This window comes from Pseudophryne corroboree, chromosome 6 (assembly GCF_028390025.1).
Source record: "Pseudophryne corroboree isolate aPseCor3 chromosome 6, aPseCor3.hap2, whole genome shotgun sequence".
In the NCBI taxonomy this organism is placed as follows: Eukaryota; Metazoa; Chordata; class Amphibia; order Anura; family Myobatrachidae; genus Pseudophryne; species Pseudophryne corroboree.
Genome location: NC_086449.1, coordinates 568,294,873 through 568,318,687, shown reverse-complemented (window position 1 = coordinate 568,318,687; position 23,815 = coordinate 568,294,873). Strand labels below are relative to the sequence as shown.

Sequence of the window (23,815 nt, the reverse complement as noted above, 5' to 3'; positions counted from 1 at the left end):
GCTGGTTCTATCTTGGGATTTAAAATGACTAGGTGCTAGGAAAATTTGTAAGTTAGGTGCCTTTTTGAAGGTGACACAGGGTCTGTCATCTAGTTACTTTGAAAGTATTTTTATCTGTTTTTAAAATAGGATAGTTCTTTTGGATGATATGCTTGATCTCATTGGATAATGCCTTATATTTGGTTACAAATCTGGGCTGACAATTCATAATAAGAACAATATCTATTGTCTGTTTATATGACAAAAGTGATTACCTATCACAGCTCGGAGCTGCATCCAAAGCCTGCTTTGTAATGTCGGTAGGATAATTTTGCTCGCTAAATGCCAAGGTCAGTTCAGATATTTGTGTTTTAAATTGCTCAATATTCGAACAGTTTCACCTAAGTCTGAGATACTGACTTTTTGGTATGTTATTAAGCCAAGGACGATGATGACAGCTGTGGTAATTAAGGAAGTTGTTAGTGTCCACCTCTTTTCTAAAGGTGGATGTATTGATACTGTTATCTTCAACAGAGCGATATCCAAAAAAGTAATAAGTGAAGTGTGTACAGTGCTCATGAATGATAATCCATGTTTTAGTGTTGAGATGTGCCAAAAAGAGAGCAGCTTGGTGTGTATCCCCATCCCAAATAAAGAAACTGTCATCAATGTATCTTCCATAGAGCACCAGGTTCGCTTTATATGGACCCTCCCAGACATAAGTGTCCTCCAGCTGGCCCATATATATGTTAGCTAGACTGAGGGCGAACCTGGTGCCCATGGCCACACCGAGGACCTGCCTGTAAAATTTATTATCAAACGTGAAATAATTTTGAGTCATTATGAGATTCACAGCTTCCAAAATAAATCGACATTTACTATTATCAAGTGATTTATCTGTACTTAACATAAGCTCAAGTGCCTCTAGCCCTAACTTGTGAGGTATATTAGTATAAAGAGACTTCACGTCACAAGTCATAAATAAATATTTGCATTGATTCATATCAGTGTGATGCATTGTTTTTATACTTATCGTTCTGATATATATTCTATTTTTTAGATTACAATTTTTATTAGATTATATTCTTGAATAAAACTGTATATGCATAATTATTTGCAAGTATAGACTTGAGAGGTCAACTGAAGCTTTAAGTATTTACAAAGCAATGGGCACTGTCTTTGCATAGGGTACCTGTTTTATCTTCACAATTAAGAGAAAAAAAAACAAAAAGTAAAACACTAACAGTTAAAAAGGTAGCAATAAATGTAGGCAAGCACCTACCTGGAACGAGGCATCTCCCAAAATACCCAGTCATTCCCGGCAACTGCTCCTACTTTGAACGCATTTCTTAAGCACCAGTCTGCAGACATAAGGGGCATCTGCATGGACTCAAGAGACAGAATCGCTTGATTTGTTGTCAGCTCATAGAACCGTATGGTGCCAGACTTCTCTGCTACCATCAGCTGGAGGAAAGGAGTAATATTGGTTATGCAAGAATACATATAAAACCTTAACAGGAGTACATATAACAGAACAACCTACCCCCCATAACTATATGTGCTTAAATACACTACTGTATATATTGAATGCTGCACTATCCCAGCATAATAATAGGTATATTAATTTTCAGCACTAGCATGCTATTAGGCAATTACAGTAAACAGACAAATACCTTAAAAGCTTCTTCTGGATGCCACGCGACACTCATGCCTGGGGAACGCAGCATAAATTTAGCAATTTGGTTTCCTACTAAATCCCAGATTCTAAAATGGAAAATAAACAAAAAATAAGATTTTACTCACCGGTAAATCTATTTCTCGTAGTCCGTAGTGGATGCTGGGGACTCCGTAAGGACCATGGGGAATAGACGGCTCCGCAGGAGACTGGGCACATCTAAGAAAGATTTAGGACTATCTGGTGTGCACTGGCTCCTCCCCCTATGACCCTCCTCCAAGCCTCAGTTAGGAACTGTGCCCGGAAGAGCTGACACAATAAGGAAGGATTTTTGAATCCCGGGTAAGACTCATACCAGCCACACCAATCACACCATATAACACGTGATAGGAACCCCGGTTAACAGTATGATAACAAAATGGAGCCTCTGAAGAGATGGCTCACAACAAAAACCCGATTTTTGTAACAATAACTATGTACAGGTATTGCAGACAAACCGCACTTGGGATGGGCGCCCAGCATCCACTACGGACTACGAGAAATAGATTTACCGGTGAGTAAAATCTTATTTTCTCTGATGTCATAGTGGATGCTGGGGACTCCGTAAGGACCATGGGGATTATACCAAAGCTCCCAAACGGGCGGGAGAGTGCGGATGACTCTGCAGCACCGAATGAGAGAATTCCAGGTCCTCCTCAGCCAGGGTATCAAATTTGTAGAATTTTGCAAACGTGTTTGCCCCCGACCAAGTAGCTGCTCGGCAAAGTTGTAAAGCCGAGACCCCTCGGGCAGCCGCCCAAGATGAGCCCACCTTCCGTGTGGAATGGGCTTTTACAGATTTAGGCTGCGGTAAGCCTACTGCAGAATGCGCCAGCTGAATAGTGCTACAAATCCAGCGCGCAATAGACTGCTTAGAAGCAGGAGCACCCAGCTTGTTGGGTGCATACAGGATAAACAGCGAGTCAGTCTTTCTGACTCCAGTCGTCCTGGAAATATAAATTTTTAGGGCCCTGACTACGTCCAGCAACTTGGAATCCTCCAAGTCCCTAGTAGCCGCAGGCACTACAATAGGTTGGTTCAAGTGAAAAGCTGAGACCACCTTTGGGAGAAACTGAGGACGAGTCCTCAATTCTGCCCTATCCATATGGAAAATCAGATAAGGGCTTTTACAAGACAAAGCCGCCAATTCTGAAACCCGCCTGGCCGACGCCAAGGCCAACAGCATGACCACTTTCCACGTGAGATATTTTAAATCCACAGTCTTAAGTGGTTCGAACCAATGTGATTTCAGGAATGCCAAAACCACATTGAGATCCCAAGGTGCCACTGGGGGCACAAAAGGAGGCTGAATATGCAGTACTCCTTTGACAAAAGTCTGAACTTCGGGCAGAGAAGCCAGTTCTTTTTGGAAGAAAATCGACAGAGCCGAAATCTGGACCTTTATGGACCCCAATTTGAGGCCCAACGTCACCCCTGCTTGCAGGAATCGACCCAGTTGAAATTCCTCCGTCGGGGCCTTCATGGCCTCACACCAAGCAACATATTTTCGCCAAATGCGGTGATAATGTCTTGCGGTGACATCCTTCCTGGCTTTGATCAGGGTAGGGATGACTTCCTCCGGAATACCCTTTTCCTTCAGGATCCGGTGTTCAACCGCCATGCCGTCAAACGCAGCCGCGGTAAGTCTTGGAACAGACAGGGTCCCTGCTGCAGCAGGTCTTGTCTGAGCGGCAGAGGCCTAGGGTCCTCTGTAAGCATCTCTTGAAGTTCCGGGTACCAAGCTCTTCTTGGCCAATCCGGAACCACGAGTATGGTTTTCACTCCTCGCCTTCTTATTATTCTCAGTACCTTGGGTATGAGAGGTAGAGGAGGAAACACATAAACCGACTGGTACACCCATGGTGTCACTAGAGCGTCCACCGCTATCGCCTGAGGGTCTCTTGACCGGGCACAATATCTTTTCAACTTCTTGTTGAGGCGGGACGCCATCATGTCTACCTGTGGTTTTTCCCACCGGTTGACCAGCATTTGGAAGACTTCTGGATGAAGTCCCCATTCTCCCGGGTGGAGGTCGTGCCTGCTGAGGAAGTCTGCTTCCCAGTTGTCCACTCCCGGAATGAACACTGCCGTCAGTGCTAACACATGATTCTCTGCCCATCTGAGAATCCTTGTGGCTTCTGCCATCGCCATCCTGCTTCTCGTGCCGCCCTGTCTGTTTACATGGGCGACCGCCGTGATGTTGTCTGACTGGATCAGTACCGGCTGGTTTTGAAGCAGGGGTCTTGCCTGGCTTAGGGCATTGTAAATGGCCCTTAGCTCCAGGATATTTATGTGAAGAGAAATCTCCTGATTTGACCACAGTCCTTGGAAATTTCTTCCCTTTGTGACTGCCCCCCAGCCCCGAAGGCTGGCATCCGTGGTCACCAGGACCCAGTCCTGTATTCCGAATCTGCGGCTCTCTAGTAGATGAGCCCTCTGAAGCCACCACAGCAGCGACACCCTGGTTCTGGCCGATAGGGTTATCCGCTGTTGCATCTGGAGATGGGACCCGGACCATTTGTCCAACAGGTCCCACTGGAACGTCCTTGCGTGGAACCTTCCGAATGGAATTGCTTCGTACGAAGCTACCATTTTTCCCAGGACTCGTGTGCATTGATGTACAGACACTTTTCCTGGTTTTAGAATGTCTCTGACCAGAGATGACAATTCCTCGGCTTTTTCCAGTGGAAGAAACACTCTTTTCTGGTCTGTGTCCAGAATCATTCCCAGGAACAGAAGACGTGTCGTCGGGACCAGCTGTGACTTTGGAATGTTTAGAATCCAGCCGTGCTGTTGTAGCACTTCCTGAGAAAGTGCCACCCCCACTATCAACTGTTCTTTGGACCTCGCCTTTATCAGGAGAACGTCCAAGTACGGGATAATTAAAACTCCCTTCTTGCGAAGGAGTATCATCATTTCGGCCATTACCTTGGTAAAGACCCTCGGTGCCGTGGATAACCCGAATGGCAGCGTCTGGAACTGATAGTGACAGTCCTGTACCACAAATCTGAGGTACTCCTGGTGCGGAGGGTAAATGGGGACATGCAGGTACGCATCCTTGATGTCCAGGGATACCATGTAATCCCCCTCCTCCAGGCTCGCAATAACCGCCCTGAGCGATTCCATCTTGAACTTGAACCTTTTGATATAAGTGTTCAAGGTTTTTAAATTTAAGATGGGTCTCACCGAACCGTCCGGTTTCGGTACCACAAACATTGTGGAGTAGTAACCCTTTCCTTGCTGAAGGAGGGGTACCTTGACGATCACTTTCTGTGAATACAGTTTTTGAATAGCCACCAACACTGCCTCCCTGGCAGAGGGAGTTGCCGGCAAGGCAGATTTTAGGAAACGGCGGGTGGGAGACGTCTCGAATTCCAGCCTGTACCCCTGAGATACTACTTGTAGGACCCAGGGATCCACTTGTGAGAGAGCCCACTGTGTGCTGAAAACCTTGAGACGTGCCCCCACCGTTCCCGATTCCGCCTGAGCAGCCCCAGCGTCATGCTGTGGACTTACCGGACGCAGGGGAGGACTTCTGCTCCTGGGAACTAGCTGTGTGTTGCAGCTTTTTCCCCCTTCCTCTGCCCCTCGGCAGAAAGGATGAGCCTCTAGCCCGCTTGTTTTTCTGGGGCCGAAAGGACTGTACCTGATAATACGGTGCTTTCTTTTGCTGTGGGGTAGCCTGTGGCAAAAAAGTCGATTTCCCAGCAGTAGCTGTGGAAACGAGGTCTGAAAGACCTTCCCCAAAAAGTTCCGCCCCTTTATAGGGTAAAACTTCCATGTGCCGCTTAAAGTCGGCATCACCTGACCATTGCCTAGTCTGGCGGCAATGGACATAGCACTTATTTTTGATGCCAGCCGGCAAATATCCCTCTGCATCACGCATGTATAAAACCGCGTCTTTTATATGGTCAATCGTTAGCAAAATATTGTCCCTATCCATGGTATCAATGTTTTCCGACAGGGAGTCTGACCACGCAGCAGCAGCACTGCACATCCAAGCTGATGCAATAGCGGGTCTCAATATAATGCCAGTGTGTGTGTATATAGCTTTTAGGGTACTTTCCAGCTTTCTATCAGCAGGTTCTTTTAGGGCAGCCGTATCCGGAGACGGTAGTGCCACCTTCTTTGATAAGCGTGTCAATGCTTTATCTACCCTAGGGGGTGTTTCCCAGCGTGACCTATCCTCTGGCGGGAAAGGGTACGCAGCCATTAACCGTTTAGAAATTATCAATTTCTTATCTGGGGAAGTCCACGCTTCCTCACACACCTCATTTAATTCCTCAGATGCAGGAAAAACTACTGGTAGTTTCTCACCAAACATAATACCCTTTTTTGTGGTACCTGGGGTATCATCAGAAATGTGTAAAACATTTTTCATAGCCTCAATCATATAACGGGTGGATCTATTGGAGGGTACACTCGTCTCATCATCGTCGACACTGGAGTCGGTATCCGTGTCGACATCTGTATCTGTCATCTGAGGTAGCGGGCGTTTTATAGCCCCTGATGACATTTGAGACGCTTGGACAGGCACAAGCTGAGTAGCCGGCTGTCCTATGTCGTCAAACCTTTTATGTAAGGAGCTGACACTGTCACGTAATTCCTTCCATAAGTCCATCCACACTGGTGTCGACCCCGCAGGGGGTGACATCACATTCACAGGCATTTGCTCCGCCTCCACATCATTATCCTCATCATACATGTCGACACAGCAGTACCGACACACAGCAGACACACAGGGAATGCTCTTACAGAGGACAGGACCCCACAAAGCCCTTTGGGGAGACAGAGGGAGAGTATGGCAGCACACACCAGGGCGCTATATAACACAGGGATATCACTATACAGAGTGTTTTCCCCTATAGCTGCCTATAATATATATATATACTGCACCTAAATTGTGCCCCCCCTCTTTTTTTTACCCTTTCTGTAGTGCAGGACTGCAGGGGAGAGCCAGGGAGCTTCCTTCCAGCGAAGCCGTGAGGGAATAATGGCGCCAGTGTGCTGAGGGAGTTGGCTCCGCCCCTTTTTTGGCGGGCTTTCTCCCGCTATTTTATCGTTTCTGGCAGGGGTTAATATACACCTATATAGCCTCTGGGGCTATATATGGTGTTAGTTTTGCCAGCCAAGGTGTTATTATTGCTGCTCAGGGCGCCCCCCCCCCCCAGCGCCCTGCACCCATCAGTGACCGCAGTGTGTGGTGTGCATGAGGAGCAATGGCGCACAGCTGCAGTGCTGTGCGCTACCTTGGAGAAGACAGAAGTCTTCAGCCGCCGATTTTCCGGACCACCTTCTTGTTTCTGGCTCTGTAAGGGGGACGGCGGCGCGGCTCCGGGAACGGACGACGAGGTCGGGTCCTGTGTTCGATCCCTCTGGAGCTAATGGTGTCCAGTAGCCTAAGAAGCCCAAGCTACCACCACTTAGGTAGGTTCGCTTCTTCTCCCCTTAGTCCCTCGTTGCAGTGAGCCTGTTGCAAGCAGGACTCACTGAAAATAAAAAACCTAAACTATACTTTCTTCTAGGAGCTCAGGAGAGCCCCTAGTGTGCATCCAGCTCAGCCGGGCACAGAAATCTAACTGAGGCTTGGAGGAGGGTCATAGGGGGAGGAGCCAGTGCACACCAGATAGTCCTAAATCTTTCTTAGATGTGCCCAGTCTCCTGCGGAGCCGTCTATTCCCCATGGTCCTTACGGAGTCCCCAGCATCCACTAGGACGTCAGAGAAATAATAATGAAGAAATACAATGTTGAACAAAAGATTCTAAAACAGTGTGCCAGAGTACATATCGGTATGTCATCACAAAGCCAGGCTGTCGCAAGTGTCCACAGTCCAGACGCACAGAGTTGCAGTGTCTCAGAAATGTCTTGACAAGGCATTGGACGTTCATGAGCATTGACTACGCATGCAGAGATGGCAGGTTTTAAGGGCGTGTCACAGGTGTGTCACTGAAATGGTTGTGATCTCACACATATTTGTCGAGTACAAAACATCAGAATAAAGACTTGGGAGTCTACTCATAAAGCATGGAAAAAAAAGAGTGGAGAAGTGAGCCTGTGGAGAAGTTGACCATGGCAATCAATCAGCTGCTCCGTACAATTGTATATTGTGCAAATTAAAAAAGTTACTTCAATGCAGATTGGTTGCCATGGGCAACTTCTCCACAGGCTCACTTCTCCACACTTTTCACTGCTCATGAATAGACCCCTTGGTTTTCAAATTGAAAAGGAGACTGGTTCATTATTCTTGCATGTTTTGTTCCCACCTAGCGACATTTAGAGGGTATGTTCTTGTCAGCACAATGCTGATCACATTTATATGCGACTTAAAGTATTTTAACGTTGTTGGCATTAGAATTGTAAACATACTGCTTTCAAAGTATGTTTACAGGGGATGTGGTCAAAATCCTGGCAGTCGGAAGACCAGCAGCAGCATCCCGATGGACAGATTCCTGCCGACAAGTAGTGATGTCAGGGTTAGGCATACGAGAGAGAGGGTAAGACTAGGTAAGGGTGGGGTTAGGTTAGAGTTAGGCTGCGGGGGGGGGGGGGGGGGATATGACCGGTCAGGCTGCGGGTGGGTTAGGGGTTGGGTTAAAATACTTACCAGAATACGTCAGGATTCTGTCGTTTACAGTTATACTGCAGACAGTGTTAAAACCGGTAAATCCTTTCCTCTTAGTCCGTAGAGGATGCTGGGGTCACATCAAGAACCATGGGGTATAGACGGGATCCGCAGGAGACATGGGCACTTTAAGACTTTGAATGGGTGTGCACTGGCTCCTCCCTCTATGCCCCTCCTCCAGACTCCAGTTATAGGAACTGTGCCCAGGGAAACGGACATTTCGAGGAAAGGATTTATTGTTAAACTACGGTGAGCATCTTACCAGCTCACACCTCAAGCATGCCGCAGAACGTGGCATTCAACAGAATACAAGCCAACGGCATGAACAATTGCAACACCAGGCTGACAAGAAACGTAACACAACACATATGTAACCACAAATAATCACTGCAGATACAGTACGCACTGGGACGGGCGCCCAGCATCCTCTACGCACTAAGAAAAGGATTTACCGGTAGGTATTAAAATCCTATTTTGTCATACGTCCTAGAGGATGCTGGGGTCACATCAAGAACCATGGGGTTATACCAAAGCTCTAGAATGGGCGGGAGAGTGCGGACGACTCTGCAGTACCGAATGACCAAACGTAAGGTCAACATCGACCAAGGTATTAAAACCGTAAAACTTAGCCAACTTGTTTGCTAAATAGCTGCCCAGCAAAGTTGCAATGCTGAGACTCCCCGGTTAAACCGCCCTGGACGAGCCCACCTTTCTAGTAGAATTTGCCTTCACCTATTTCGGTAACGGCAAACCTGCCGTGAGATGAGCATGCTGAATCGTACCACAGATCCAGCGTGCAACGGTCTGCTTAGAAGCAGGACACCCAATCTTGTTGGGAGCAAACAGGACAAACAGAGCCTGTGTTCCTAAACGAAGCCGTCCTGGCGACATAAATTTTCAAAACTCTGACCACATGCAGAGACTTTGACTCAGCGAAGGCATCGGTAGCCACAGGCACCACAATAGGTTGGTACATGTGGAAAGAAGAAACCACCTTCAGTAGAAATTGTTGACGAGTTTCCAACTCTGCTCTATCTTCATGGAAGATCAAATAAGGTCTCTTGGGAGACAAAGTCGCTAACTCCTCCTTACTTAAAGGTTCAAACCAATGTGATTGAAGGACTGCAACACCCCATTAAGATCCCATGGTGCCACTGGGGCACAAATGGAGGTTGGATGTGCAACACGCCCTTCACGACAGTCTGAACTTCTGGAAGGGAGTCCAATTTATTCTGAAAGAAACCCGATAAGGGCGATTTTAATTGAGCCCAAGTTTAGGCCCGCATCCACACCTGCTTGTAGAAAATGGAGAAAACGTCCTAGCTGAAAACTCTGCCGTAGGAGTCTTCTTGGATTCACAACAAGAAACGCATTTTCTCTAGATACGGTAGTAATGTTTAGACGTTACCCCTCTTCTAGCCCGAATAAGTGTGGAGAACTAATTCCGTGGGAATACCCTTACGGACTAGGATTTGGCGGTCAACCGCCATGTCGTCAAACGTAGCCGCGGTAAGTCCTAATACACGCACGGCCCCTGCCACAACAGGTCCTCGTGCAAAAGGAAAAAAACAGGGTGTCACAGTCCGGCGGATCGGGTTCCGGGACCAGCGGTACTTACCTGTCCGGACGCTCTGGCGTGGTCCCTCCGGTGGGGGTGCGGGCTGCTGGCGAGGGGCACGACTTGCAGGCATATCTGGGAGGAGAGGTCTCAGAGGCAGCAGCAAACGTTTGTGCAGCTTCCAGCTGCAGAGGTATGGGATGGGCGTCGCCGCCTTGAAAGGATCAGCTAATCTAAAACACTCAGTCACCTGCAAGGTTTGCAAAACCAATGGGAAACAGTCTGCAGGTATAAATCTGGGGATTTCTGGGTAAGAAATCGCCAGTGCAACGTCTCTCACACAGGTGTGTGTGTGTGTGTGTGTGTGTCAATCTGCGCTGCACAGCCTTGAATCTACAGCATTCTGTTCCAGTTTCTCTGCAAGTTCCTAGAATTCCAGGCTTCTTCACTTCACTGACTGAATCCTCAGTTCTCAGCTCCAGCATAATCTTCTCAGAAGTCCTATGAAAAAGACTTTTATCCAGCCTGCCCGGTTTATCCTGTGGAAAGCTACCGACACTGAAACCCAAGCCACAACTCCGGATATTCAAAATCCAAGCCCCGTGACACAGGGATCTCCTATGAGTAATTCCTGAGATCTGGATACCAAGCTCTCCTTGGCCAGTCTGGTACCATGAGGCTCGCTCGAATTTCCTTTTTATGATCCCAGAACTTTTGGAACGAGAGAAAACGTAGGGAATACATATACCGACGGTGTCACCAGAGCATTCACTGTTCCTGTTTGAGGGTCCCTTGACCTGGAATTCTGAAGCTTCTTGTTGAGACGAGATGTCATCATTCCTACTTGAGGAAATCCTAACGACATGTCACCTCTTCGAAGACTACTTGGAGGAGGTCTCCCCCCTCCTGGATGGAGATCGTGTCTGCTGAGGAAGTCTGCTTCCCAGTTGACCACTCTTGGAACGAACATCGCCGACAGAGCGCTTGTATGTTTTTCCGCCCAGCGGAAAATCCTTGTGGTTTCTGCCATTGCTGTTCTGCTTTTCGTTTGTAGAAAACCGTTGTAAACGGCCCTTAACTCTAGACCGTTTATGTGGTGACAAGTTTTCTAAATTGACCAACTTCCTTGGAAGTTTTCCCCCTGTGTGACTGCCCCCCCGCCTCAGGAGGCTTGCATCTGTGGTCGCTAGGATCCAGTCCTGGATCTCGAACCTGCGCCCCTCTAGGAGGTGAGAACTGCGCAGCCACCACAGGAGTGAGATTCTGGTCTTGGAAGACAGGATTATCCTCCGGTGTATGTGTAGGTGGGAACCGGACCACTTGTCCAACAGGTCCCACTGGAACACCCTGGCATGGAACCTGCCAAACTGAGTGGCCTCGTAGGCCACAACCATCTTTTTCAGCAACCGAATGTATTGATGAATTGACACTCTTGCTGGTCTCGGAATTTGTTTGACCAGACTCTGGATCTCCAGAGCCTTTTCCACTGGAAGAAAAAACTCTGTAGTTCTGTGTCTAGTATTATTCCCAAAACCGACAACCGCGTCATTGGGACCAACAGTGATTCCGGCAAATTCAGGAGCCAACCATGTTGTTGAAGAACTGTCAGGGAGAGTGCAATGTTTTGCACCAACTGGTTCCTTGACCTCGCCGTTATCAGGAGACCGTCCCAGTACGGGATAATTGTGACTCCTTACTAGCGACGGAGAACCATCATTACCGCCATCACCCTGGTGAAAATCCTTGGAGCCGTGGACAGACCAAACGGCAACGTCTGAAATTGGTGATGACAACCCTGAATTGCAAACCTCAGGTAAGCCTAATGCGGAGGAAAATGGAATTAGGTCTCCTTTATGTCTACTGAGACCATGAAAAAAACTCCTTTTTCTAGATTGGAAATCACTGCCTTGAGAGATTCCATCTTGGATTTGAATTTCTTTAAGTAGAAATTGAGGGATTTCAGATTTAGGATTGGTCTGACCGAGCCGTCTGGCTTCGGGACCACAAAGAGGCTTGAATAAAAGCCTTTTCCCTGTTGTGACAGGGGAAATCAGGCCAATGACCTGATCCTGATACAACCTTTGTATTGCGTCGCATACTACCGCCCCGTCCGGAGGAGAATCGGTAATTTGAAAAATTGGTGAGGGGAAACGTCTGGAAACTCCAGAATGTACCCTTGGGACACTATTCGTAAAAACCCCTGGGTCCAGGTCCGTTCCAGGACTGACTGAAGAGTTTTAGACGTGGTCCCACCGGTGTGGGCTCCCGCAAGAGAGTCCCAGCATCATGTGGTGGATGTGGCAGAAAATAGAGGATGATTTCTTCTCCTGTGATCTTGAAGAGGTTGCGGACCTCTTCCCTTTTCTCCTTCCTCTACCTGCAAAGAAAGGGGAATCTGTATGTATTGGGCCGAAATGACTGCATCCGACAATGATGTGTCATCATCCGTTGTGAGGGAACATAGGGCAAGAAGGTAGACTTACCAGCGGCAGCTGTCGAGATCAAATTAACTAGGCCGTCACCAAACCAGGCTTCACCTTCATAGGGAAGAGACTCCATTTCTTCTTGGAGTCAGCATCAGCATTGCATTGGTGAATCCACAACGCCCTCCTAGCCGAAACCGCCATGGAATTGGCCCGTGAACCCAAGAGTCCTATATCCCTTGCAGTCGCACGAAATTATGCTGCAGTGTCCTTGATATGACCCAACGTATGGAGTATCCCATCTCTTCCCAGGGTATCTACATCGGATGACAAGGTACCCGACCATTTTTTAATACAACTACTCCCCCATGCGCATGTAATGGCAGGTCTAACTAACGTACGCGTGGACACATAACTAGAATATAACGTAGCTTCCTGCATACGATCCGCTGGACTTGTGACAGGGCCCCGTGCAGAACAGGGGGTGACTCCCACTTTATTCTGTCCGTGGCAGGAAAAGAATAAACAATCAGAATCCTCTTGAGGATTTGAAACCATCTTGTCAGGGCTGACCCAGACTTTCTCACACAGAGCGCTCAGCACATGAGAAGGAGGAACGATACCTCAGCTTTCAATATAAATATATATATATACATACATACATACATACATACATACATACATATATATACATATATATATATATATATATATATATATATATATATCTCCACACATAGACCCTTTTGTCAGGAACAGCCAGAGTCCTCAGTGACGTCCTTAATGTGCACTAATCATGTGCTGAATGCTCTTTTTTTTGTGTGTGGATCTAATCAGGAAACATTATGGTCGACATAGGAAACCGTATCCGTGTCGATATCAGGGAGTAGTAACTGGGCACAATAACCTTTTTGCGAGCCCGAGGGGTCTGAGGGAAATATAGCTATGAACAGGACATCCTCCATAGATATTTCTATGCCTGTGTTTGGGACACAGATGTATGCAACCTTACTAAATATATATATATATATATATATATATATATATATATATACACACACACACACACACATATATACCCTTTCTGATATGCATCACATTATCATGCAAATGTTTTTACCCAGTCAGATATTGGTGGTGCCTACATGGCCACCCACACACGTCTGTGTCCCTAATATAGTTTTCTCTTGGGAAAAACATTCAGCCACCGACGTGTCGACACACATGTACCAAGTACCATAAGGAGCCGGCGGTGCCGACAGGGTCACTCCCACAGCCGTTTGTGGGAGAGCACTCAGCCTCAGACATGCCGACACACGTGTACCAAACACCCACCAACACACCGGGCATATAGGGGACAGACCCACAGTAAAGTCTGTCATAGAGACACAGAGGAAGTTTGCCAGCCCACAACCCAGCGCCTAATCACTGGTTCTAAAACACTAAGGAATGCTCCAGACCTGCAGCGCTTTTATATAAAATATATATATTGCACCAATATTTCTGTGCCCCCCCTGTTTTGCACCCTGATATTTATTCAGAAGTGTGAGGAAGGACCAGCGTGTCTGCAGCCTGTGCAGAGAAAATGGCGCTGAGCTGTGTGAGCCGAGAGGACTAAGCTCCGCCCCCTCAATGGTGCGCTTCAGTCCCGCTTTTTTCAACTAAATATTTATACTGGCGGGGGTTAGGACAGTGCCTAGGCACCTATGTCCCCTCTTGCCAGTCTTATTTTGAGGTTTATATGCTGCCCAGGGCGCACGCGCTCGCCCCCTCCCCCGCGCCCTGCAGTGCTGCTGTGTGTGGGAGCATGGCGCGCTGCATGCGATCGCTGTGCGGTACCTCATAAGCCGTCACTGAAGTCTTCTTTTCTTCTTCTACTCACCTGTCTTCTGACTTCTAGCTCTGCAAGGGGGGTGACGGCCGGCTCTGGGAACGAGCATCTAGGCGTACCTAGCGATCAGACCCTCAGGAGCTAATGGCGTCCTGTAGCTAAGAAAAAAACTCACTAGAAGTAGGTCTAACTTCTCTCCCCTAAGTCCCACGAAGCAGGGAGACTGTTGCCAGCAGTTCTCCCTGAAAATAAAAAACCTAACATAAGTCTTTTTCAGAGAAACTCAGTAGAGCTCCTCAGAGTGCATCCAGTCTGCCTGGGCACATATTCTAAACTGGAGTCTGGAGGAGGGGCATAGAGGGAGGAGCCAGTTCACACCCATTCTAAGTCTTAAAGTGCCCATGTCTCCTGCGGATCCCGTCTATACCCCATGGTTCTTGATGTGACCCCAGCATCCTCTAGGACGTATGAGAAAATACTTTAACTAGTGTTGTGACTGGGTTGACATAGTGGTATTAGGATTATGGTGTCTGCAATGTTCTGGTCAACACAACGTACCCAACTCTCACAGAGCACCCTGCAGTGAACAGCAATCTTTTTTCCGTTTGTGTAAGCGTATGTGGGCACTTTAGCTTCAATGTGCAGCCTCTTCTCTATCCTTTTTACCTGTGTACATAACCATCCTTGCGCATGTCATGGAGAAGTTCTGACAACTCTACGGCAGAGACTTCATAAAAGTAATCATATTTCTGCTACAACATACTCTCAAGAATGAAATACACAGCAGTAATGCTGAAAAACAATGGTAACTAAGTAACGCATGCAAAGGAGTCCAGTTTACAATGTGCTTAGAGCACGTTTATTAATGATCTCATAGCTAGAGCTTTGGGAAAAAAAAACACACACACACACACACACACACACACACACACAATGTGCAAATATGGGTATTAGGAAATGTTTTGCAGAGAAAGGACTGTTTTACTATGTATATTTTGTTTCTGCGTCTTTCAAGATTCATTTTAAAACAAGAGGCTGAAGATATGCATAAGAGGCATCATCCCGTGGTGTCTCAGCAGTATAAATTAGGGAAAATTTAAAACCATTCCAAGAAATATTCCACTCATTCTGCATTTGGTAGAGGAATTTAGCTGGCAGAATTTGGCAATGCCGTGCGTAATGCCTATTTATTTTGCTAGGTGAAGAACGGAGCTATTAGTTTTGTTCCATGAAGACTTCAGCCTTTTTTATATCCTAACCATACCAGAAAAAAAGGGACTTGACCAGGTTGTCGTCCCAGCTCTATTAACAGACCAGAAATTCTGTGAAATGCTACTTATAAAAACGGCGGCAAATACCGGAACAGCAAATCAAAAAAAAAAGAGAACATGAAGATAGTGGGCCTGATTTAGACATGCACGCTAATGCGCTCGCAGGTGCGATCCCTTATGCAGCTAATGTGTGAAATTATGCTAATTCTGTAACCACCTGAAAATATACTGAGATGACCACCTGCAGCTTTGCAGATCCAAGCAACTATGTACAAATACGCACGGGCGGTAGCAAATCCTTTGAGTAATCCTATGGCCCCCACAGAATGGCTGCTGGAAAGGAGATTCTGGTGCCATGTTTTCTGCGTATAAGATTGCCGTTGTAGTCTGAAACATCTGAAAACTGCTGCGACACACCAGCGTTTTTCCTGCCATTTCCATTACCTCCCTTAAAAGGTCCCTGACTGACAATCACTTGACAGTCAGGGCAAGTCAGGGAGAATAAATCCTCACTGTGAATGACATCGCTAAGGTACCTTAGCGCATGTGCCGTGCAACCGTGAAGCATGTGCAGTTGTATAATAATCCACTCAACTCTGCAAATATCAGACTTGCAAATGACTCAAATCAGGACGTGTCAGTAAAAAATGAATAATTGCCCATTTGATTGATGGTCCTCAATACGGTGCTCAGGGGGCTTAAGAGATGTGGGAGAACTGAAGAGCAGAGCAGCATGATCTTAAAGGAAGTACATCCAACTGCCGTGGTGTCCAGGGGAAATTTGTGTTCAGCAGGTGTCCATTGGAGTTTGAGCGAGCAGAGGGTGTACAGTGCTTAGATCAAGTAGGCTTCCTAGGACCCGTCTTTGTAAAGAAATCTACTAATCAGTCTATACCAGTGATTTTCAACCTTTTTTTTTTTTACTCGCGGCACACCGAACAATATTTTAAAATTGCCAAGGCACACCATCAGTTCCCCACAGAAAACAAAACACACACATTGGCCCTCACAATAAAAACAATCACATTGCTCCCCACATAAAACCTATTGCTCCACACATGAATTATTCACATTGTTCCCCCCATAAATCCATATTCTCCCCACATAAATCCTATTTGAAATCCTATTGTTCCCCACAGGAGAAATAAAATAACAAATATTATTATAAACTGTCCTCCTTCCTGTCCCTCAATGGCGGGGATTGTAAATAGTGGAGTTCTGCGAATACTGAGCAGCGGGCAGTCAGGCAGGTGTGGGTGGGAAGGAAAGCTGTGTATGCAGGCGGGAACTGGAAAACGTGTATGCAGGCGGGTGGGCTGGCTGGGTGGTGAGACGCAGCGGCTGTGACCTATGATATCACATCGTTTTCAAGGCATAGGTCATAGCCGGAGCACGACTGATCCCCTAAGAAGAGCCCGGGCCAACAGTTCACTCTGACGGTGCAGGAAGCTGCTCTGGCTCCGCGGCACACTGGTTGAAAAAGCCTGCTCTATACGTACAGCAGCAGGATCTAATTGCCGGAGACTGCAGTCAGAGTTTAAACCTTTTGAGTATCCCCCAAGACAGCAAAATTGGCAAAATCCCCATCGTGTTTTGCAACCCATTCATACCACACACACCAAGTTAGTAATAGTGTATGTCTGCTAGACATATGCAGTTACACACTCCTCATACTAAATAAATTCTACTTCAACATTACATAGCAAAAGAGAGGCAGAGATTACTCTAGTGATAGAAGCTTTAGTGTGACTGTCTACCCTGCACAGACTGTTTTGCATGATTAATATGGGAGGCAGCCACTCAGATGTCCCTGCACCTATGTACACTATTTATTGCTGCCTTACTCCTCAACATGTGGCCACCAACCGTAACACAATATCTGAGCTGCTTTGAAAATCTCTTATCAATAATAATTATATGTGGCACTCAAATACTTTGCAGGTGGCTGTGCCTAATTACTTGACTGTCTAAGTGCATACACACTTGCAGAGAAAATGAGCAACGTCGCTCATTTTCACCCTTCCTGAACGACGTCGCTCATTTCCTCGGCAAGTCTGTTTGCCGCCGCTGACCAGCGATGCGTGGCCCCACGGGTCATTAACGACCCTCGCTGTCGGCCGTGCAATCTGGACTGTCATTCAAGAGCTGCCTGCATGGCCTGAAAGCTGCGTTATGTCACTGAGCGATGTGAACGTCATGTCGCTCAGTGTGAATGCCCGGCCGCCCTGCCCAGGAGGTGGAAACACTAGGCGACGTCGCTCATCAAGCATGTCGCCTAGTGTGTATCCATCTTTACAGAATAACTACTGTACACAAGCAGAGCAAGGATTGGATAGTAGAAATGCTGAGGGGTGAAAGTGAGATGTTGGCAGAAGCACTGCGCTAGAGACCAAGCCGAGAGCTTATCTAAACATACCTACTGACATACATATATAGTGGCAGATGCTCAATTAGCTTAGTGATATCATTCAGGTGCCCGAAAGGGAGGGTATTTTCTAAGCAGGAAAAAAAACAACAACACATTTTGTTTCCCCGATCACCCTGAATAATAGCAGTAACAAGATTTAAATCCCACACAAAATCTTAGAATTCAGAGTCATTGGTTACATATATCCGCGCAAATGTATGTATAAGCACCCAAGCCACGCCAAGGCCTCTCTGTATATACTGGGGTCCATAGCACTATATCTAGGTGCAGGGCGTGGTGCCCCAAAAATCAGCATAAGGTGGGGGGTTTGGTGCCCCTGGATTGGCTGAGCTGGATGGCTTTAGTGTGACATAGCCTTGCACTCTATTAACACTTATCACATACTAATTTCTTTAACACTAGTTCTTATTTTAATTACATCTCTTTTTTTTTTATCACTTTCTATATAGCTTCGGCTTCTTAACACTAATCTATTAACATTATAGTTTTTTCACCGATATGCTGCCATGGGCTTTCTGGCTTATGCTGATTTTTGGGGCACTATGCCCTGCACCTAGATATAGCGCTATGGACCCCCAATATACACAGAGAGGCCTTGACGCGGCTTGGGGGATTATACATACATTTGCGCACATATATATATGTAACCAAGATCTCTGAATTCTAAGATATTGTGTGGGATTTAAATCTGGTTACTGCTATTATTCAGGGTGCTGGGGGAAACAGAATGCGTTTTTTTCATACCTACTGACATGTCTAATAGTTACAATCCAGAACACAGATTCAAAGGGTTACATACAGGCACATGGTTCTATGGAGCTATTACTCATGAATATACATTAAACAGAATATCAAGCGCCACAATAAGCGTTAGTAAGTAATATAAAGGAAGGGGGTGGGGGGAATTTACTTTATGTAAGAGTGCCGTGTACCCTAATCTATCCCCATATGGAGAGATGAAGTAAGGCCATGCTATTTCAGATGTCATCGTCATATCTAAATAAGGTGTTTCTATGGTGTCTTTAATCATGAGAAAAGCGGATTTAAAAAAATATTAGTGGTCTTTGGATGCTATTTAAAGCTTGTTACGCAGAGAATGGTGAAAAGTATGCTCAACTGTGGTTACACAAATGGATGGATGCATGTATTGGCTTTAAAATCTATGTATTACAAGAGACGTGATATATTTGGAGTTAAGGCGAATAAGAGCAAGCTGAACTTTTGAAAACGCTCTTGGTGTTCTTTGAGAATGTACTTGGTTTTTAATATACTTGGCAATGTTTCCTGGTTTGTATCCAATGTCATAAAGCTTTCTCAACATTTAAGCCATCATTTTACAGAACCCATGTGGAACTGCTGCTGACAATGTGGTAATTAAAATAAAAAATATATATATAGATCAATCATTTAATGTCATTATGAGGCTTTATTGTTTTTAAACTATGCTCATCAGTAATTCATACTTTAAAAGGATAGTAGGCTTTAAAGCCTAAATATGAGGAAATAATGTTGTTTTAGACATGTAGAAGTCGTACAACACTCATGGTTTATTTCATTTTGGGATTAACCAGAGGGAATTATTTCAATATAGACTCTTACAGAATTGTAAATCTTTCATTACAGTAATTCCTCTTCAATATCTATCACATAGAAACGTGAAATTTGACGGCATATAAGAACCATTTGGCCCATCTAGTCTGCCCAAGAACATACACACACACTTACATATTAGGGTTAATTCTTGTTGAGAGTCAATCGACCTACCAGTATATTTTTTGAAGCGTGGGAGGAAACCCACACAATCATGGGGAGAATATACAAACTCCACACAATTACGGCCTTGGTGGGAATTGCATCCACCTCAGGGCTGTGAGACAGTAATGCTTACCATTATATACGCTTCTCTATATCACAGATTATTTACCTTTTTTTGTCTGGGACTCCGTGCCAATGGCAAGTTTTTCATTATTTTTTAACTTTAATACAACTGTCTTACAGTTATGACATATTAAGTAAATGTATGGGATATTTTATCCAAATTTTGGAGTACTCATGCATTTATAATGATTGGGACATGACGACTATAGTACACCAATGGGCTAGAACAGATATTTGTAGCCCTCAAAGAATTTCCAACACTAGACATTATCTAATTTGCAGGATGATGGTTCAACCAAACCATTATTAAGTACCTGCACCACTGCTATACATAGAGTTTTAAATGAACGGTTTGTTTTGTTGACATAATATTACTAAGCTGTAAGTATTTATTACACTTTTGTTACACTTCTAAATGTCATAACTTATTAAATAGTTGAAATTGGTCAGATAAAAATAATTTTAAAGACAGTCAGAAAATCTATTATTTATTTCTTATTAATATAGTCATTAAAAAATGGTTGCCTTAAGTGCTTAACCAGGACTGTTTCTTAGATGGAACACCTATAAATGCTATATGTAACAATGGTTCCTACTTATTTCTACTGACTTTATATTTTATACCAAAGTCTTCTGATGAGTCGACTAGTGAATGAATCGTGCCCAGTGACAAAATACTTATTTTTAAAAACCCAAACATGCACAGTTAGCCTAGGAGACAGCAGCATCACTCATGTGTGGTCTCCCGGGACAGATTGCAGGCGGCCTTGTCCAATCACACAGGGAACCACTCTCTCCGGTGAAGTGAGGGATGCACACAGGGCATACAGACATTTGTTCCCCGGTTGTTTATTGGGGTTACATACGTTATCCCGGCGGGCAGTATGCCAGTTGTCAATATCCCGACAGCAGCATCCCAACCGCCAGAATGCCGGCTGCAAGGCAAGCGCCAAGAGTCCTCTTGCAAGCTTGCTACGATGTGGGCTCGGATCTATTTCCATTATATGGGTGTGGTGGAGTGGGAATAGCCCTGGTGCGCCGGGATTCCGTCTGTCTGTAGTCGGGATTTCAGCATCGTTATTCTGAATGCAGAAATCCCGACAACCGGCATTTAACTACATCCCGTTTATTGATGTACCCATTTTCCATGGGCATTTTCTTATAAGGAGCATTCAGGACTGTGGAGATTAGTCTTCCCTACTGCCACTTCTGTGAGAGGTCCATATTTACGGCTTGTAGACATTGACTCCACAGCTTTATTATGAGCAACTACCAAACTTATAACTGATGGGGCGTGGCCACAGCAGCAAGCGAGTAGGCAGCAAGTTCCTGGAGCTCCCCGGGCTATTAATCCTGCCAGCTATCCTGAGCCCTTCTGGAGGCACACTTGGGCTGCTCATTACTCCCTATCCCTCTGGGCAGCGGCGGGCGTCTTTTGCAGCCATCCCAACCGGCTCCCTGACTGCGGCGGCCAGTGCCTATTACAGAGGCCTAGGCCTTCCCTGGATCCCCGGCCTCAATTTGGCACTTCCGGATGCGTGGCCTCGGGTGTGGGTGTCCGCGAACACGGCGTCATCGGGTGCCTGAGGTGTGGAGTGTCCCCCTGAAGCCCCTGAGTGTCCCTATCTTGCCGCTCAGCGAGCCCAGCGACTGGGGTCTCCATTCCTGCAAGAGGGGAGGGAAAGCTGTGGGTCCAGCAGCCATCTTGGAAGCAGCTCCCTGTGGCCAGCATTGCACAGTACTGCAAGCCTGTGGAGTTTACTCAGCTGGGTGAGCTGTTTATGTGCACACTGTTCATACTTACTGCTACTCTGGTACAAGACTGCCTCTCTTGACATTGAATATTTGGGACTTTACTGCCTTTCCGGACACTGAATATTAGGGACTTCTGTGCCACCTGCGTCTGACTGTGCCTTCATTCTGTGACACTGCCTGAGCTCCCCTTTCCTATCTGACTGCCGGTTCACACTTGGTCACCATGGTTAAGGATGGCCAGCGAGCGGCTGCAGCTAAATTAGAGAAATAGGCTAGTCAATCTACCAGCCAGCCATCAAAGTCATCTCCTAAATCTTCCCCTTCTGCTCAAAATGATCCCCCATCCAGGGCCGCCTCAGGTTCTTCTACGGCACCTTCTACCCCTTCCATTCAACAGGTACTAGAAGCTATAGCGGGTAGCGAACAACATTTATCCAATAAAATGGAGAAAGTGCAATGCGATCTTTCATTATTGAGACAGGATGTTCAGCGCATCCGCGAGAAAGTGGGTGAGGCTGAGACGCGGGTCTCCAACTTAGAGGATGTCTGTGGCCCTTTAAAGCAAACCGTTTCAACAGTGTCCCAGCAGGTCTCATCGCTGCAAGCCAAGCTCCTAGACATGGAGGGACGCCTACGTAGAAATAATGTACGGTTTGTAGGCCTGCCTGAGAAAGAAGAGGGGTCTCATCCTGAGGACTCTCTGGAATCATGGCTCAAAGAGCTATATGGTGCAGACTCCTTTACCTCACAGTTCGCGGTGCAACGTGCCTACAGAATACCCTCAAGGCCTCTACCTCCTGGTGCCCCTCTGCGAACTTTCATCGCAAAATTCTTACATTATAAAGACCGTGACTCTGTTCTTTGTTTGGGTCGCACAAAGGGCCCTCTGTTCAGGAATTGCGTCAGGGCATCAGCGTTCCCGGACTTCGCTGTGGATGTCCAAAAAGACCGGGCCAATTCCTACCCATCAAGCGTAGTCTCCGGGACCTGAATCTCTCCTATTCTATGCTATTTTCCTCCAGGCTTCGTGTGGTGGTGGAGGGGGGAGACTAAATTGTTTAATTCTCCTAGGGAGGCGGCTGCCTGGCTGGACAGATATGCACCGGGCGCCCGCCAGCTGGCTCCAGATTGACCTCCTGCATTGATATTTCCAAACTTTTATGCCTCAGTTACGCAAGTATAAGTCCGGGGAGCCTCCTTGCTTTGGTGGCTTAGGAATTTAGATCTTAAGCGTTTGGGTTTTGTTAGGGGTACAAGTATGCCAAAGGTTGGGGAGGTATATGGGGTGGGGGGCTGGTAATGTCTGTTTTTGTGTGTCTTTTTTTCCTTTCATCAGTTTTTTGTTTTTCATATTTACATGTTTCAACTTATGACGTGAAGGTATACTGTATTGATTGGCACGGCCTACGACCCAGGGAAAGTGAACGGCATGGTTTTAGGGTTATCGGTCTCTATCGTGATTGTGGGCTATTATACGCGGGGCCTCTTTCAGGGATTGTACACCCTATATATGCCCCGATAAGGCATTTGTGTATCTGGCTGCCTTTACTAATGGGTCAGCCTAACCATCATGCATGGTACAGTATTTATCCGTTATAGGTCAGACAGTCTCGCAAGTGCAATGCCTGATCTGAAATTTCTTGCCTGAAATGTCCGAGGCATTAACAATAAAATAAAACGATCGCTAGTACTTAAAATGATTAGAAAACATGACCCGGACATTGTCTGTTTAAGCAAGACTCATCTAGAGGGAAACAGACTGCTGTCTTTCCGCAGACCCTGGGTGGGATGGGCCTACCATTCCTCACACTCTTCCTTCTCTCGAGGAGTGTCAGTTCTGATTAAAAAAACAAAAAACAAACTGTGCAATTTGAGTTACTCATGATTAACACTGATCCATATGGAAGATATGTATTTATGGACTGTAAATGGAGTTCCCAGCCCTTTTTTCTTTTGTCCGTCTATGTTCCTCCCCCATTCTCCTATGAAGTTTTGCCAAAGGCCGCCTCGTTCGTTGCCTCTTCCCCTCACACCCGTTATTTGTTTAGGAGACTTCAATAATGTGCTTGATGTTTTTCTAGATAGGTGGAAGCCTCCTCCTGCCCCGGGGTGGGTGGTGGTCCATCTAAATTTGTAGATTTTGTGAGTAGCCTGCAGTGGGTAGATGCCTGGAGCAGTGCCGTAACTAGACATGTTAGCGCTGTGTGCAAGAAACAGCATCAGCGCCCCCTCCATATACAAAACAGGGTCAATGCGCGTGCCAAAAATATAGGGGCGTGGCTTCTCATTACATTAGGCATAGCTCTCTTTTACACAGTACGGCAGGAATAAGCCCTCATTCCGAGTTGTTCGCTC

General features: G+C 46.2%; 1 protein-coding gene across 2 annotated transcripts in view; it reads right to left on the bottom strand.

The window, feature by feature from the left end:
* Nucleotides 1-23,815, bottom strand: part of NUP37 (nucleoporin 37) — a 145,525-nt gene that overhangs the window by 41,394 nt on the left and 80,316 nt on the right. For both annotated transcript variants that reach the window (XM_063927803.1, XM_063927802.1), the window contains exons 6-7: nt 1,653-1,743; nt 1,262-1,443 (exon numbers count right to left, since the gene is read on the bottom strand). In XM_063927803.1, the coding sequence (XP_063783873.1) occupies nt 1,262-1,443; nt 1,653-1,743 (273 nt within the window). The remainder of the gene's footprint in view (nt 1-1,261; nt 1,444-1,652; nt 1,744-23,815) is intronic.